Raw genomic sequence first — 12,623 nt, forward strand, 5'->3', positions numbered from 1 at the left:
AATCAGTTCAACCATCTATTACATGCCTTTAGGAAAAAAATCATCACCTCTCTCAGCTTTAGCTTCCTGAGATACAAATTACAGATGATAACCACCATCTCTATCCTCAGCAGTTTGTTCCAGAGTATTTTACATTATAGTATCACAAAAAGCATTACAAAATTTCATATCATGCATTAATAAAGTTTCAATTAAATACTTCACTAGACAAACTGTTATACCAGATTCTGTAAACAGTACACCTAAGAAAATGTTTTGTTTATTAAGAAACATACAACTATAGTTCATAACTTTTTAAGCAAGTACTCTTTACCATGGATATATATTTTTGCAAGCAAATATTTACTTGTAAACTACCATATCTAAATTCTCTTTTTCTGGTCAATCAAAACTTATTGTAAGGTACTAGAAATTAGTATTGAGATTAGATTTTTTGGTTCTTGTGCTAAGAATTTCTGTATGCTAGTCTTCATTAAAAAAATTTAATTATGAGGAATTTAGAAACAAAATAACCCAGGATTATGTCATATTTCAGATTTTTTTTGGCTATCATACTCGTGGTTATAGTTTATTGTAAGGCAAGGACACGGAGGGTTCCAAATGTCTCAGGATATGGTACCTTCTCAGTGTTGATATATATGACTATATAGAGAGAGTATTGCCAACCAAGCAAGTTGACCCAAGTCTCCATGTGCAGAAATTTTATTAGGGCTGCATTAGATAAGCATGACTGATTGATTGCCTACCTAGTAGAAACTCAGCCCCAGGTTGGCAGATACATGATACAAATTTCCCACTCTGAAATCACTTGATTGGCATTTCTGGTGTGACCAGTTTCTACCCTACATATTTCAGATTTTTTAATGTTAAAAACAATGAAATCATTAAATTTTAAATTTCTCAATCAATATTTACTTCCAATATTTTAGACAAAATATTAATATATGGGCTGGGGTTGTGGCTCAGTGGTAGAGTGCTCGCCTAGCACATGCAAGGCCCTGGGTTTGATTCTCAGCACCACATACAAATAAATAAAGTAAAGGTATTATATCCATGTACAATTAAAAAAATTTAAAAATATATATTAATATATTTTCACTCTCCAAATAAAAGATTCCCTAACAAACACACATACATATAGTTTCCTAAATTGTGCTTTTTAGGCTTTTACTTCTTATATGCAGCAACTCTTGGATGCTAATTAAATTATTTCCATATGTTTTTATTTTCTTTTTGGTTGGTTAAAGGTTTTTACAAGATATTCTTACTATAGCATGATTCTGGTAGTCTTCATGCTACTTGTTGTTCCAATTAATTAAAACAGTTTAAAGCATAAATTATTTAAATCTTATTTTAACCATAATTTTGTAGCTAAATTTTTTTCCCCAAAACTTTGCAAACATTCTGTGCAAACTTAATTAATGCTGAGGAAAAAGGATTTTAATAGTTGCCCAATGTTCTTCAAAAGACAAAAAGAATAATGAAACATGCTCATCTGAACTCCACCCATTTTTCAATTTCAACATAGTAAATCTCCTGTTTTTTCTTAGGGCATATTCAAAAGCATACATATTGGTATTGGTTATTACTGAAGATAATTTACGCAATCATAAGTCAAAGATGCTAAGTTGACAAAAAGAAAACCATGCAAGTAAGCAAACCCTAACATCTGAGAGGCACACCCTCTCAGTATATAAAGGCTTGCCACTGTCCTTGGTAGCAGGCACTCCCTGAGCTCAACAGCATCAACATGTCTGTTCGATACAGCTCAAGCAAGCAGTACTCTTCCTCCCGCAGTGGAGGGGAGGAGGTGGAGGAGGATCATCCCTCAGAATTTCAAGCAGCAAAGGCTCCCTTGGTGGAGGATATAGCTCAGGGGGCTTCAGTGGTGGCTCTTTTAGCCGTGGGAGCTCTGGTGGAGGCTGTTTTGGGGGCTCTTCAGATGGCTTTGGAGGAATAGGAGGAGGTTATGGTGGAGGTAGCTTTGGTGGAGGCTTCGGAAGCAGCAGCTTTGGTGGGGGCTATGGAAGTGGGGGCTATGGAGGAGGCAGCTTTGGAGGTGGCAGTTTCGGTGGGGGCAGCTTTGGTGGAGGTGGCTATGGAGGAGGCTTTGGTGGTGGATTTGGAGGAGATGGTGGCCTTCTCTCTGGAAATGAAAAAGTAACCATGCAGAATCTGAATGACCGGCTGGCTTCCTACCTTGACAAAGTTCGGGCTCTGGAAGAATCAAACTATGAGCTGGAAGGTAAAATCAAGGAGTGGTATGAAAAGCATGGCAACTCAAGCCAGTGGGAGCCTCGGGACTACAGCAAATACTACCAAACCATTGAAGAACTGAAAAATCAGGTAAGGAGCATTTTAAAATCCAACTTTAAATTTAATTCTATCCCTGTAATATGGGTAGATGAATCTTAAATTAAGTATAATATAGCTGTTCACTGTGATTTTCTTGCTTCCAAATAAATCCAGTCTCATCAAGGATAAATTGAATGAAGGTATGGTCATGGCAATCTTCATCCAGCATGTGTTTTGTCTGTCTTACATGATGCAGATTAACAAGAAATTTTAGATTTTAATGAACATATAATGAGCCCACAGTTAAATATGCCAGATCATTTAAAAATGTAAGAGCTGAAAAATATTAAATGAATAAGAACAAAAATATTATTAAGACTGATAACAAATAAGCCATATTCAATAGCAACATTGCAAAATCCATGAAGTCTCCTTTATGGAATTGGGATATTGCTTAACTCCAGGGAATCTGTGAATTGTACCTACCAGTTCAGAGTATATCTATTTAGAAATATTTATAGCAAATGGAACAAATACAGGGGTGAGCCAGTCAAAAGTTGGTTGAAATACATAAAAATCACTAAGTATAAAAGAGGCTAATACATTAATAGGATTACATATAGTTAGTTTTCAGAAAGGGATGACACAGAAATAGAATAGTGTAGAAACTTCAAGATAGGTTTTTAAATTTAAGTTTGTGGGTAAGCTTAAAATATTTTATATTTAAAAATAATCCACACAAAAAGTTTTTGGAAGAGAACAACATAAAAATGCAGCTTATCTATGCCACTATAAAAGCCATATTTGCATCTGACCTTTTCTTAAATGACTGTTCCTCCTGATCCTCAACCTAACAACGGACAACGCCAACGTCCTGCTTCAGATTGACAATGCCAGGCTGGCAGCTGATGACTTCAGAATGAAGTAAGCTAATTGAATGTGCAATACTATCAATACAAATACATCAATTGTTTATAATAGTGACTTTAGATGCCATAGTAGCATTTACATTTTCCTGAATTCATTCAAAGTGACAGAACTGGAATTATCTGAGAAAGTTTCAATTTCAGAATTACCTTCCTGGTAAGCTTTAAAGGAAGAAAATGCATTTAAAGTAATTGCTAATCTTCCTATGTGAGTTAGTATATGGTAAATATTACAAGGACATGAAATCAACTCTAAATTTTTTAAAGTCTTTTTCCACATACAACTCCTTCTTAAGAATTGTATCCAATATATGTATCATGCTTGTTGCAGGTATGAGAATGAGGTAACCCTGCGACAAAGCGTGGAGGCCGACATCAACGGCCTGCACAGGGTGCTGGACGAGCTGACCCTCACCAAGGCTGATCTGGAGATGCAGATCGAGAGCCTGACTGAAGAGCTGCAGTACCTGAAGAAGAACCATGAAGAGGTGATACAAAATTATATTTCCCCCAATTTTTCAAAAGGTTCATTGTGGTCATGGTGCAGTCATTAAATCTTTTTTTGTTCCTCAAACAGGAAATGAGAGACCTTCAGAACGTATCTACTGGTGACGTGAATGTGGAAATGAATGCTGCCCCAGGTGTTGATCTGACTGAACTTCTGAATAACATGAGAAGCCAATATGAGCAACTTGCTGAAAAGAACAGAAAGGATGCTGAAGCCTGGTTCAATGAAAAGGTAAGTCAACCACCCTTCACAGTGAAGCCCATGTAAGTTCTGTTGTCATGTCCGAGGTTTCTCATATTTTCCCGTTTTTATAATTCCAGAGCAAGGAACTGACTGCAGAAATCGATAACATTGAACAAATGTCCAGCCACAAATCCGAAATTACTGAATTGAGACGCACGGTTCAAGGTCTAGAGATTGAACTACAGTCCCAACTGGCCCTGGTATGTTAAGTCTTGAGACATGACTTCCATTTTATCATAGAAACACAGAGCTGAGGATAAGAAAGCAGAAATAAAACTGGAACTCTATGCTAATGGAGGAAAAGAACTATTAGTATCAGTATGAAGTGCTGAGATTGAAATGTTGCCATTACATAAAACACTAATTTTATTCATTTCCCTTTTTCTCCAGTAGTATCTTATTAAATAATTTGATAAGCTTCAGTATGCCAATTGAACAACGAGGTCATTAAGCAACAACAAAATCCTCTTTTCAGAAACATTCCCTGGAAGCCTCCTTGGCAGAAACGGAAGGTCGCTACTGTGTGCAGCTCTCACAGATTCAGGGCCAGATCACCTCCCTGAAGGAACAGCTGCAACAGATTAGAGCTGAAACCGAGTGCCAGAACGCTGAATACCAACAACTCCTGGATATTAAGATCTGACTGGAGAATGAAATTCAAACCTACCGCAGCCTGCTAGAAGGAGAGGGAAGGTAATTGGAAAACTGGGGAAAAAAAAAAAAATCCCAATTGTTTTCATTCAATATTATGAATAGCAAGGCTTATCCAAACTCCCAAGGAAATGCCAGAGGATGGGAAGAAGGGAGGTGTAAGGAGGAGGCAGGGTACCGAAAAAGGAGTGAATGAATCTCAGGGCTGTGTGTAGTTAAGTTTGTTTTCAACAGTGGGTTTTAAAACACGTGCTTGGCAGTACTGTATTCTCTCAAAACCTTGGCTTATCTACTAAAATAACAATCACCAGAGAGGGAGCCACCGTTTTCCATTGTTAGAAGATCACTGCTTACGACCCTCACCCCTCTTAGTTCCAGAGGCGGATCCTATGGCGGCGGATGCGGCGGGGGAAGTTCTGGCGGTGGCTACAGCGGCGGCAGCTACGGGGGCAGTTCCGGCGGCGGCCACGGCGGTAGCTTCGGTGGCGGCAGCTCCGGTGGAGGTGGTCACGGCGGCAGTTCCGGCGCCGGCGGCGGCGGCAGCTTTGGCGGTGGCAGCTCCGGCGGAGGCCAGAGCGGAAGCGGAGGCTTCAAATCCTCCTCTTCCAGGTCCGCTGGAGAGGTCTCATCTAAGGGACCAAGGTCAGCAGAAAATCTCTGGGGTAATCAGAATTAGTTTTAACTCTACGTGATGGTTTTAGTGCTTCTTAAGCTCTAGGGCTGTTTTTAAAAATGAAAATCTTAGGGTTTTCATTTGCATTTTTTAACGAAACGCACTTTTGACACCAATATTGAAGGAAAAGTGGCATGGTCTAAATGCCACCCACAGGGTAAACATTGATTGGATTATTTTTAATGTGAAAATTTGAATTTTCCTTTCTTAAAAAGTGCAATATCGTTTTTCCTTTTGAATATTTGCATGTTTATTAGCAAGGATACCTACAAATTGCTTAACCTAAATTCTAGTTTGTTTATTATTATTCACAGATACTAACAAAACCAGAGTAATCAAGACAATTATTGAAGAAGTGACACCTGATGGTAGTGTTCTTTCATCTATGGTTGAATCAGAAACCAAGAAGCACTACTAATAAGTAGCATCAAGACGAAAGAGTCTCCCTTCGCACAGGCCATTATATAACAGATGCATGGCAAAATGTTCAACACTTCTGTCTTACTGGTCTGTGGAAACAGGTTCACTCCTTGAAAATAAGGTGTCTAAAAGGTGTTTTGTGATTTCTGTAGTTCTTCTTTTCACTTTGCCAGAAAGTGTTTTTTCATGGAAAAAGAAAAAAGAAAACCTTTCTGTTCTCATTTACTAATGAATTTCAATAAACTTTCTTGCTGATGCAAACTATCTGAATTTGTCAGAGTTTTTCTTTACTTAATCTTGTGGGTATGCTCAGACCAAATTAATCAATCTCACTGAATAAAAAGGTTCAGAAATCCCCAGTCTTATACTTTCTTAAAGATATGCATTATGTAGTAAGCTCCCATCTCTCTTGGCTTTAAACTATTTCAGTCCTGGAAGTTTAAAATATTTCAAATAAGACCCAAAAAAATAAAAATGGAAATTCCACATTTTCTGGTTGTCTACTCACATTTGCCTGCCCTTATTCCTATATTACTTCATTCCAATTGCTATATTGCTTAAAAGATACTTTCCAAACTTAACCAGCCCAGTAAAATATCAAGGCCGGCAAAATTACTTGGTGTCTATCAGATGATGCCAGTGTGATCAAAGGGGCAACTCTAGGTCTCTGCTTTCCACAATCCTCCCCAGGGATCAGTACTAAAGACCTGGTATTTTCAGGGTTAGCCCAGTGCCATCCCTTAGCCAATAATAACCCAGCCGGCTTTACTTAGTACTCTGCTAGGTAATACTATAAGGGGAAGAAAAGAGGCTAGAGTTAATATGTCCCCCTAAAACTACTTGTGTTCCCTGGTGGTCTCCTGGATTACCCATGCCCACCAAACAGCAACCTTCCTCAATACCTTTGAGTTGAGCTCCAGTTTCTCCCAGGATTGGAACCCTGGTTAGCATGACATTTGGGATTCCCTCTACATTATACACTACCCTCAAATCAATTACAAGAGCCATATTTCAATATGAATGGACTTCTTTACAGTCCAGGCTCCATAACCAACTTGATACCAAGTGTTACCACATCTGAGAAGCTCTCCACTGTAGTTCACTACCTCTTTATATGTGGACATTTGTACCAGCTTCTCTTATTAGAAGATAGTCCCCCATTGAAGACCCAACATGCCTCATTGTGAAGCCCTGAAACAGGTATTGCTGGGTGAGGACTGAGTTCCTACTGTGTGTAATAGTGCTGGAGTGGCTGCTGTTCAGAAACACGATCTTTGAAACTATTGTCTAATAAAGTTAACCAAATCCCTGGGATGGATTGCATTGTTCATAATGTGAGATGAGCATTGTCCTTATCCTGCAGAAATAAAAGTTTTCATATCCAATAACATTGATTCAAGACAAGTTATCATGAGACAGTTGTCCTTGGTATTAAGCTTTGTCTCTGTCCATTCTTCCCTCCTTACTCCAGCCAGGATCTTGGCTGGTTAGAATTCTTTATCTAGTTGAGTGGCAACCCAAACCTTCATTCCTGAAAAGCCTCAATACATAGTGATCTTCATACCTTTTCAATCCTCCAATACCTCATTAAACATTTATATTAAATTATCTCAGATACAGTAAGTACCTGATAAAGAATTACTCTCTTGACTGATACTGTGGTACAATGGTTGAATAAATATAATCTGTCAAAAATAATTTTGACAAGAACATTGGTATTTGTGAAAAATAAATTTTTTAAATTATTAAATAGCACATAACACTATTTTTACCACATAGCTTTGTCTTGTAGCTATTTTTTTAAAGTCCTGTACATATTTTTACAGATACTAAAATTGTTGTAGAATCCTGCTAAGCAGTTCACAGTGAAACTGGCAGAGTCAACTTGTCACCCATGTGAAATTATACTGCATAGTAAAAAGCTTGTTTCTCCCAAATATTCTCTAATGCTGCTAAAGACCTTAACATTTTGCACACTGGCCTTGATATTTATGATGACTTGATATTTTGCTTGATAATAGAGAATATCTTTGTTAGTATCGCCTTTATCAGGGAGGTAGCTTGATTAAGATTAAATAAAGGTACATCCAGTATACCCCATCTGGAGTGCATCTTGACAGTAGAAATTGGGGAAAGTGCCTTCTCATGGTTATAAACACCAATTTTCAAGTCAGTGATCCCTGGGTTTCATATCCTGGCATTACATTTACATATTATGTTAACATAGAGAAGTTACTTCTGAACCTTATTTTTTTTTTTTTAATCTGTACAATAAAAACAAAACAATAGCCTCCTCCCCACACTTATCCAAGGGAAGTACATTGCAAGACTTTCAGTGAATGCCTGCTAGTACAGAACTCCATACTGTGTTTTTTTTCTATACACACATACCTATAATAAATTTTCACCTTTACAACTTCTCTTCAGTGTATCCAAATTTCCAGCATCACTAGTATTGCACTTTGGGGCCATTATTAAGTAACATAAGGATTTGAGGAACACAACCCCTGCAATACCACAACAGTCAATTTGATAAGTGAGCTTCTAAGTGACTAATGGATGGGTTGTGTATACAGCAATTCTCACCCCAGAAGGAATAGCACAAGATTTCATCACACTACTCAGAACATTACACAATTTAAAAGTTGTAAATTATTTATTTCTGACATTTACCATTTAATATTTTTGGACCTCACTTCACTGTGGGTAACTGAAACCATGCAAAGCAAAACCACATATGATGAGAAACTACTGTAAACCACAAGCTGAAAATTCAAAAGCATTAAGCTAAGTCAAAGGAGCCAGACTCAAAGGCTAATGTGCTGCATCTCGTTTATATGATATTCTTAAATAAGTCAAGCTGGAAAATTAGGAAACAGACCAGAGGTTGCCAGAGGTTGTTCACCACAAAGGGGTACAAGGGAACTTCTCAAAATTATGGAAATGTTCTCCACCTTGTTTCTGGTGGCTACAATACAACTGAATGTGTCGAAGTTAATTGAATTATACATTTGCTATAAAGTTCACAGGGGTTTTAAACCTCAATAACCTTTCCTTTTTAAAAAGTGAAAATAAACAAATTGTGACTGAACATTTCATTTTTCAGTGTGTTAAATGTTGTCGATTTCTACTCTATTTTTAGCTCTAAAAACAAAGCTTATACTCTAACAACTGGAAAGTATGGAATGTCCTTATAACAAGGAATATGGCACAAATAATTTCCATTATAATACATTTTAATGACCATGCTTTGTGAGTCATACTCTTATTAATCTAAAGAGCCTAGGAATTAAGTAAAGCTGAACCATAGACTGTCTATAATCACATCAGCTTATACCTGCAAGGCTGGTATGAGAAAGAAAAGATAAAAGAGTCATAACATACATACAATCTTTAAAATTCTTCCCCCTGCTTCTTCTGGTATCTTGTTATCAAAGTCAGTTTGGGGGTGTGGATGAGTCATATTTGGATAACTAGGTTGTTTCTGTTGGGAAGAGATACAGGGAGCTGGTAGGTAATTGCTACTTGATAGGCAGCCAAGAGAAACAGGCTCACAGCAACGTCTCCTCTCTGATGTATCCTCGCCCTTCCAAGCTCCATGTCACCTCCCTCTTGAGGTCTTTTTTTTCTTCTATAAGAAGTTTATCTTCCAAATTGCCTTTTTAGAAAAGAATGAAATAACGTTCTCCCTGCTGCCCATCACTCATTCCTTTTCACCTCCTTCTCCCCAAACCTGTCCATTGTCTTTCTGCCTTCTTAAAATAACTCCAGTTATTGATCTAAAGGAACCTAATGTCTACCCCAGACTTTAGCTCACAGTGCACACCATTTATTGGTTGGTTGAGCATTCATTTAGCAGCATCAGGCACTGTGCCAGGTAATGGGGATAAAATAGTGACCTCAAAGAGCCCATAAATAGCAGAAATAGCCACTCAGAGGGCAGAACGCACTACACAGAATTAATCCCAGGTTGCTATGGTAGCTTTAAAATGCAATATTTCCTATACAATTGAGATCATCCCTAGCAACCTATGCCCTCTGAAATGTCCACAGGGGGTCTACATTCAGATTCAAACCAAACTTTCAATCTTCTCATTTCTGGTGGGAAGAGATTCAGGGAGCTAGTAGGTAATTGCTCTTTTTTTCTTTTCATCTACTGTCTTAGTAGAACTGATTATCTTCTCCAAAATTGGTGACAAAGACCAAGATGTCCCATCTTGGTAGGGACAACATGCATGACATTTATTTATTTGTGGAAACTATGTTGAGATGGAAGAAATGAAATAATCACAATGGAATTTCTACTTCATTCTAATTAAGGGAAAGGTATTCACATAGCTACAAGACTCCAATGATCATAAATACTGTTTAGAATCATTTATATGTATATGTATATAATTATTCTTTATGTGTAGGATACTGTATTATATGATGAGGACACACCAAAGTAAGGAAGTCTTTGCTTCTGTTATCAAATGATACAGAGAACAATGACACTCTGATAATTGTAAACATCTACCTGTACATACAAAGTGCTTATCTCTGTATGTAGAAATCATCTTCAGCACCACCTTGGGACCTATGCAGAGCTCAGAAATACTAAATGACTTGCACAAAGCTTCACACACAGCAAATGGCAGACTTACATCCTGAACCCAGGATCTCTGATTTTTGAGCCTAGAGCTCCTTCTTATAGAGCACAGATTTCTAGACATTTTCTATTACAGACTCCTAGTCAATAAAAATATTCTGATCTGCCCAATGAGTATATTACTTACCTTAAACGATACATAAATGCATGCCTTCATATATGTGCTGTACTGTAGCTCGATGTACAACATATATTAGTGCAAACACAGTGAAAATTTTGGTCACAGCCATGCAGACAGAATTCCTTGCAATTTGGCGTTATAAACTGGAACTAGTTTCCAGACAGGTCATTATAAATAAGATTTTCACTTCAATGAATGTCCCATGGGAGATTCAAAAGTCATGTGGAACACAGGACAAGTCCTTGTGTCAGACTGTATAGTGAATTTCTGGATAGCTGGCATTCTTGCCCCCTGCCCAACCACATGCCAGGAATGATCCTATCACTGTGATGACCACACACACACACACACACACACACACCGTTCCCTAGAGGACTGTCTCCCTTCACTGAGACTGAGAACTAAGCTTTCATTCCTTGCACATGAAGAGTACCTGTAGGAAAAAAAAACTTGTCAGCATATGTTCCCCAGGAACTCTTTGGGAAGTCCTTCTATAAACTAGACTGTAATCCCAGTGAAATGGGGACCATGTCTGCCTTATCCATCACTATAAACCCAAGCCCAGCACAGTTATCATCACACAAATAGCAAAGGCGCAATAAATACTGGTTAAGTGAGTAACAAAATGAGTGAGTTAATGCCTACACACCTCCCAAGGCAAATCCAGAAAGGCTGAGTTTAAAAAAGAAAAAGAGCAGCCATGTCATCCAGGGTCTCCCATGTGTTAGGAACTTTTCTAGCTCTCCACACTCACTACTTCATTTATGGAAAATATCTAAACTCAGTTAATGGTGGTCCCAACCTTCTACAAGAGTCCTCTCACCTCCAGTAATAGCAGCTCCCTCCCTCCCAGCAGGTGATTTTAGAACCTAAGACACTAGTTCAGAGCCAGTGAGGATACTTCTAAATGTGAATGCAGGCAGAGAGGGTCCCTCCAGTGCTTTCCGATTCATTCACTGTTTCCATGTTTCTCTGGGACTGAGGTAAGAGAAGGCAAGTACTGAAATGGAAGCTCAGGAAAAGCTGCCAACACCAATGGTGTTTTGCACCAATGCAAAAAGAACCCTTCCTTCCATGAATAAAGCAGAAGAAAAGTGCAGCAGAAACAGCTGTGCCAGAGAAAGATCAAGCCTTCTGGACAATGTCAAGGGTGTGGTGCACTGTGGAACTCCAGCAGGGAAGCCTTTTCAGAACTCTGCCAGGAAGAGGGAAGGGTTTGGAGCCCCTGAAAGTTTAACCCAATAGATCAAGTTCACTCGTTTATTCAGAAAACACAATTGAACACCAAATGTCAGGCCATGTGCTGGGTCCTGCAAATAAAAAGCTAAATGAGTCAAAACTGTCCCCCATGATACATGCCACAATAGAAGTATGTGTCAGGGGCTGGAGATCATGGGCAAGCCAATGTTGGAATACGAATTATAATGGCTTATCAGGGAAGATTCACTGAAAGATGTGGCTCTTGGACTGAACCATGGAGAGCAGCACAAATTGAACGATTAAAAGGTGGGAAGTAAAGTCTAAAACAAATATGGGCATAGCTACCAGTACTGCACAGAGGTACCCAGCTTCACAACTGTGATTCATATAAAAAAATCTCTATAGGGTACAGAATAGAGGACACAGAAACCAATCCACAAAACTACAACTATCTTATATTTGATAAAGGGGCTAAAAGCATGCAATGGAGGAAGGATAGCATCTTCAACAGATGGTGCTGGGAAAACTGGAAATGCATATGCAACAAAATGAAACTGAATCCCTTTCTCTCACCATGCACAAAAGTTAATTCAAAATGGATCAAAGGGCTTGATATCAAATCAGAGACACGCCGTCTGATAGAAGAAAAAGTTGGCTACGATCTACATTCGGTGGGGTCGGGCTCCAAATTCCTCAATAGGACACCCATAGCACAAAAGTTAATAACTAGAATCAACAAATGGGACTTACTCAAACTAAAAAGTTTTTTCTCAGCAAAAGAAACAATCAGACAGGTAAATGGAGAGCCTACATCCTGGGAACAAATGTTTACTCCTCACACTTCAGATAGAGCCCTAATATCCAGAGTATACAAAGAACTCAAAAAATTAGACAATAAGAGAACAAACAACCCAATCAACAAATGGGCCAAGGAC

General features: G+C 38.4%; 1 protein-coding gene across 1 annotated transcript; it reads left to right on the forward strand.

Annotated features, from left to right (window-relative positions):
* The first annotated feature begins 371 nt into the window (after positions 1–371).
* Krt10 (keratin 10) lies at positions 372–5,980 on the forward strand. Its single transcript, XM_046442693.2, is given in 9 exon segments — positions 372–1,799; positions 1,802–2,345; positions 3,136–3,219; positions 3,553–3,709; positions 3,799–3,960; positions 4,050–4,172; positions 4,448–4,665; positions 4,996–5,285; positions 5,611–5,980. Coding segments are annotated over 9 exon segments (1,731 nt in total). The 5' UTR covers positions 372–1,750; the 3' UTR covers positions 5,715–5,980.
* Positions 5,981–12,623: the final 6,643 nt, after the last annotated feature.

Source organism: Marmota monax, unplaced genomic scaffold (assembly GCF_021218885.2).
Source record: "Marmota monax isolate L192 unplaced genomic scaffold, Marmota_monax_Labrador192_F-V1.1 WCK01_AAM20220418_F8-fsc00205, whole genome shotgun sequence".
NCBI classification, from domain to species: Eukaryota; Metazoa; Chordata; class Mammalia; order Rodentia; family Sciuridae; genus Marmota; species Marmota monax.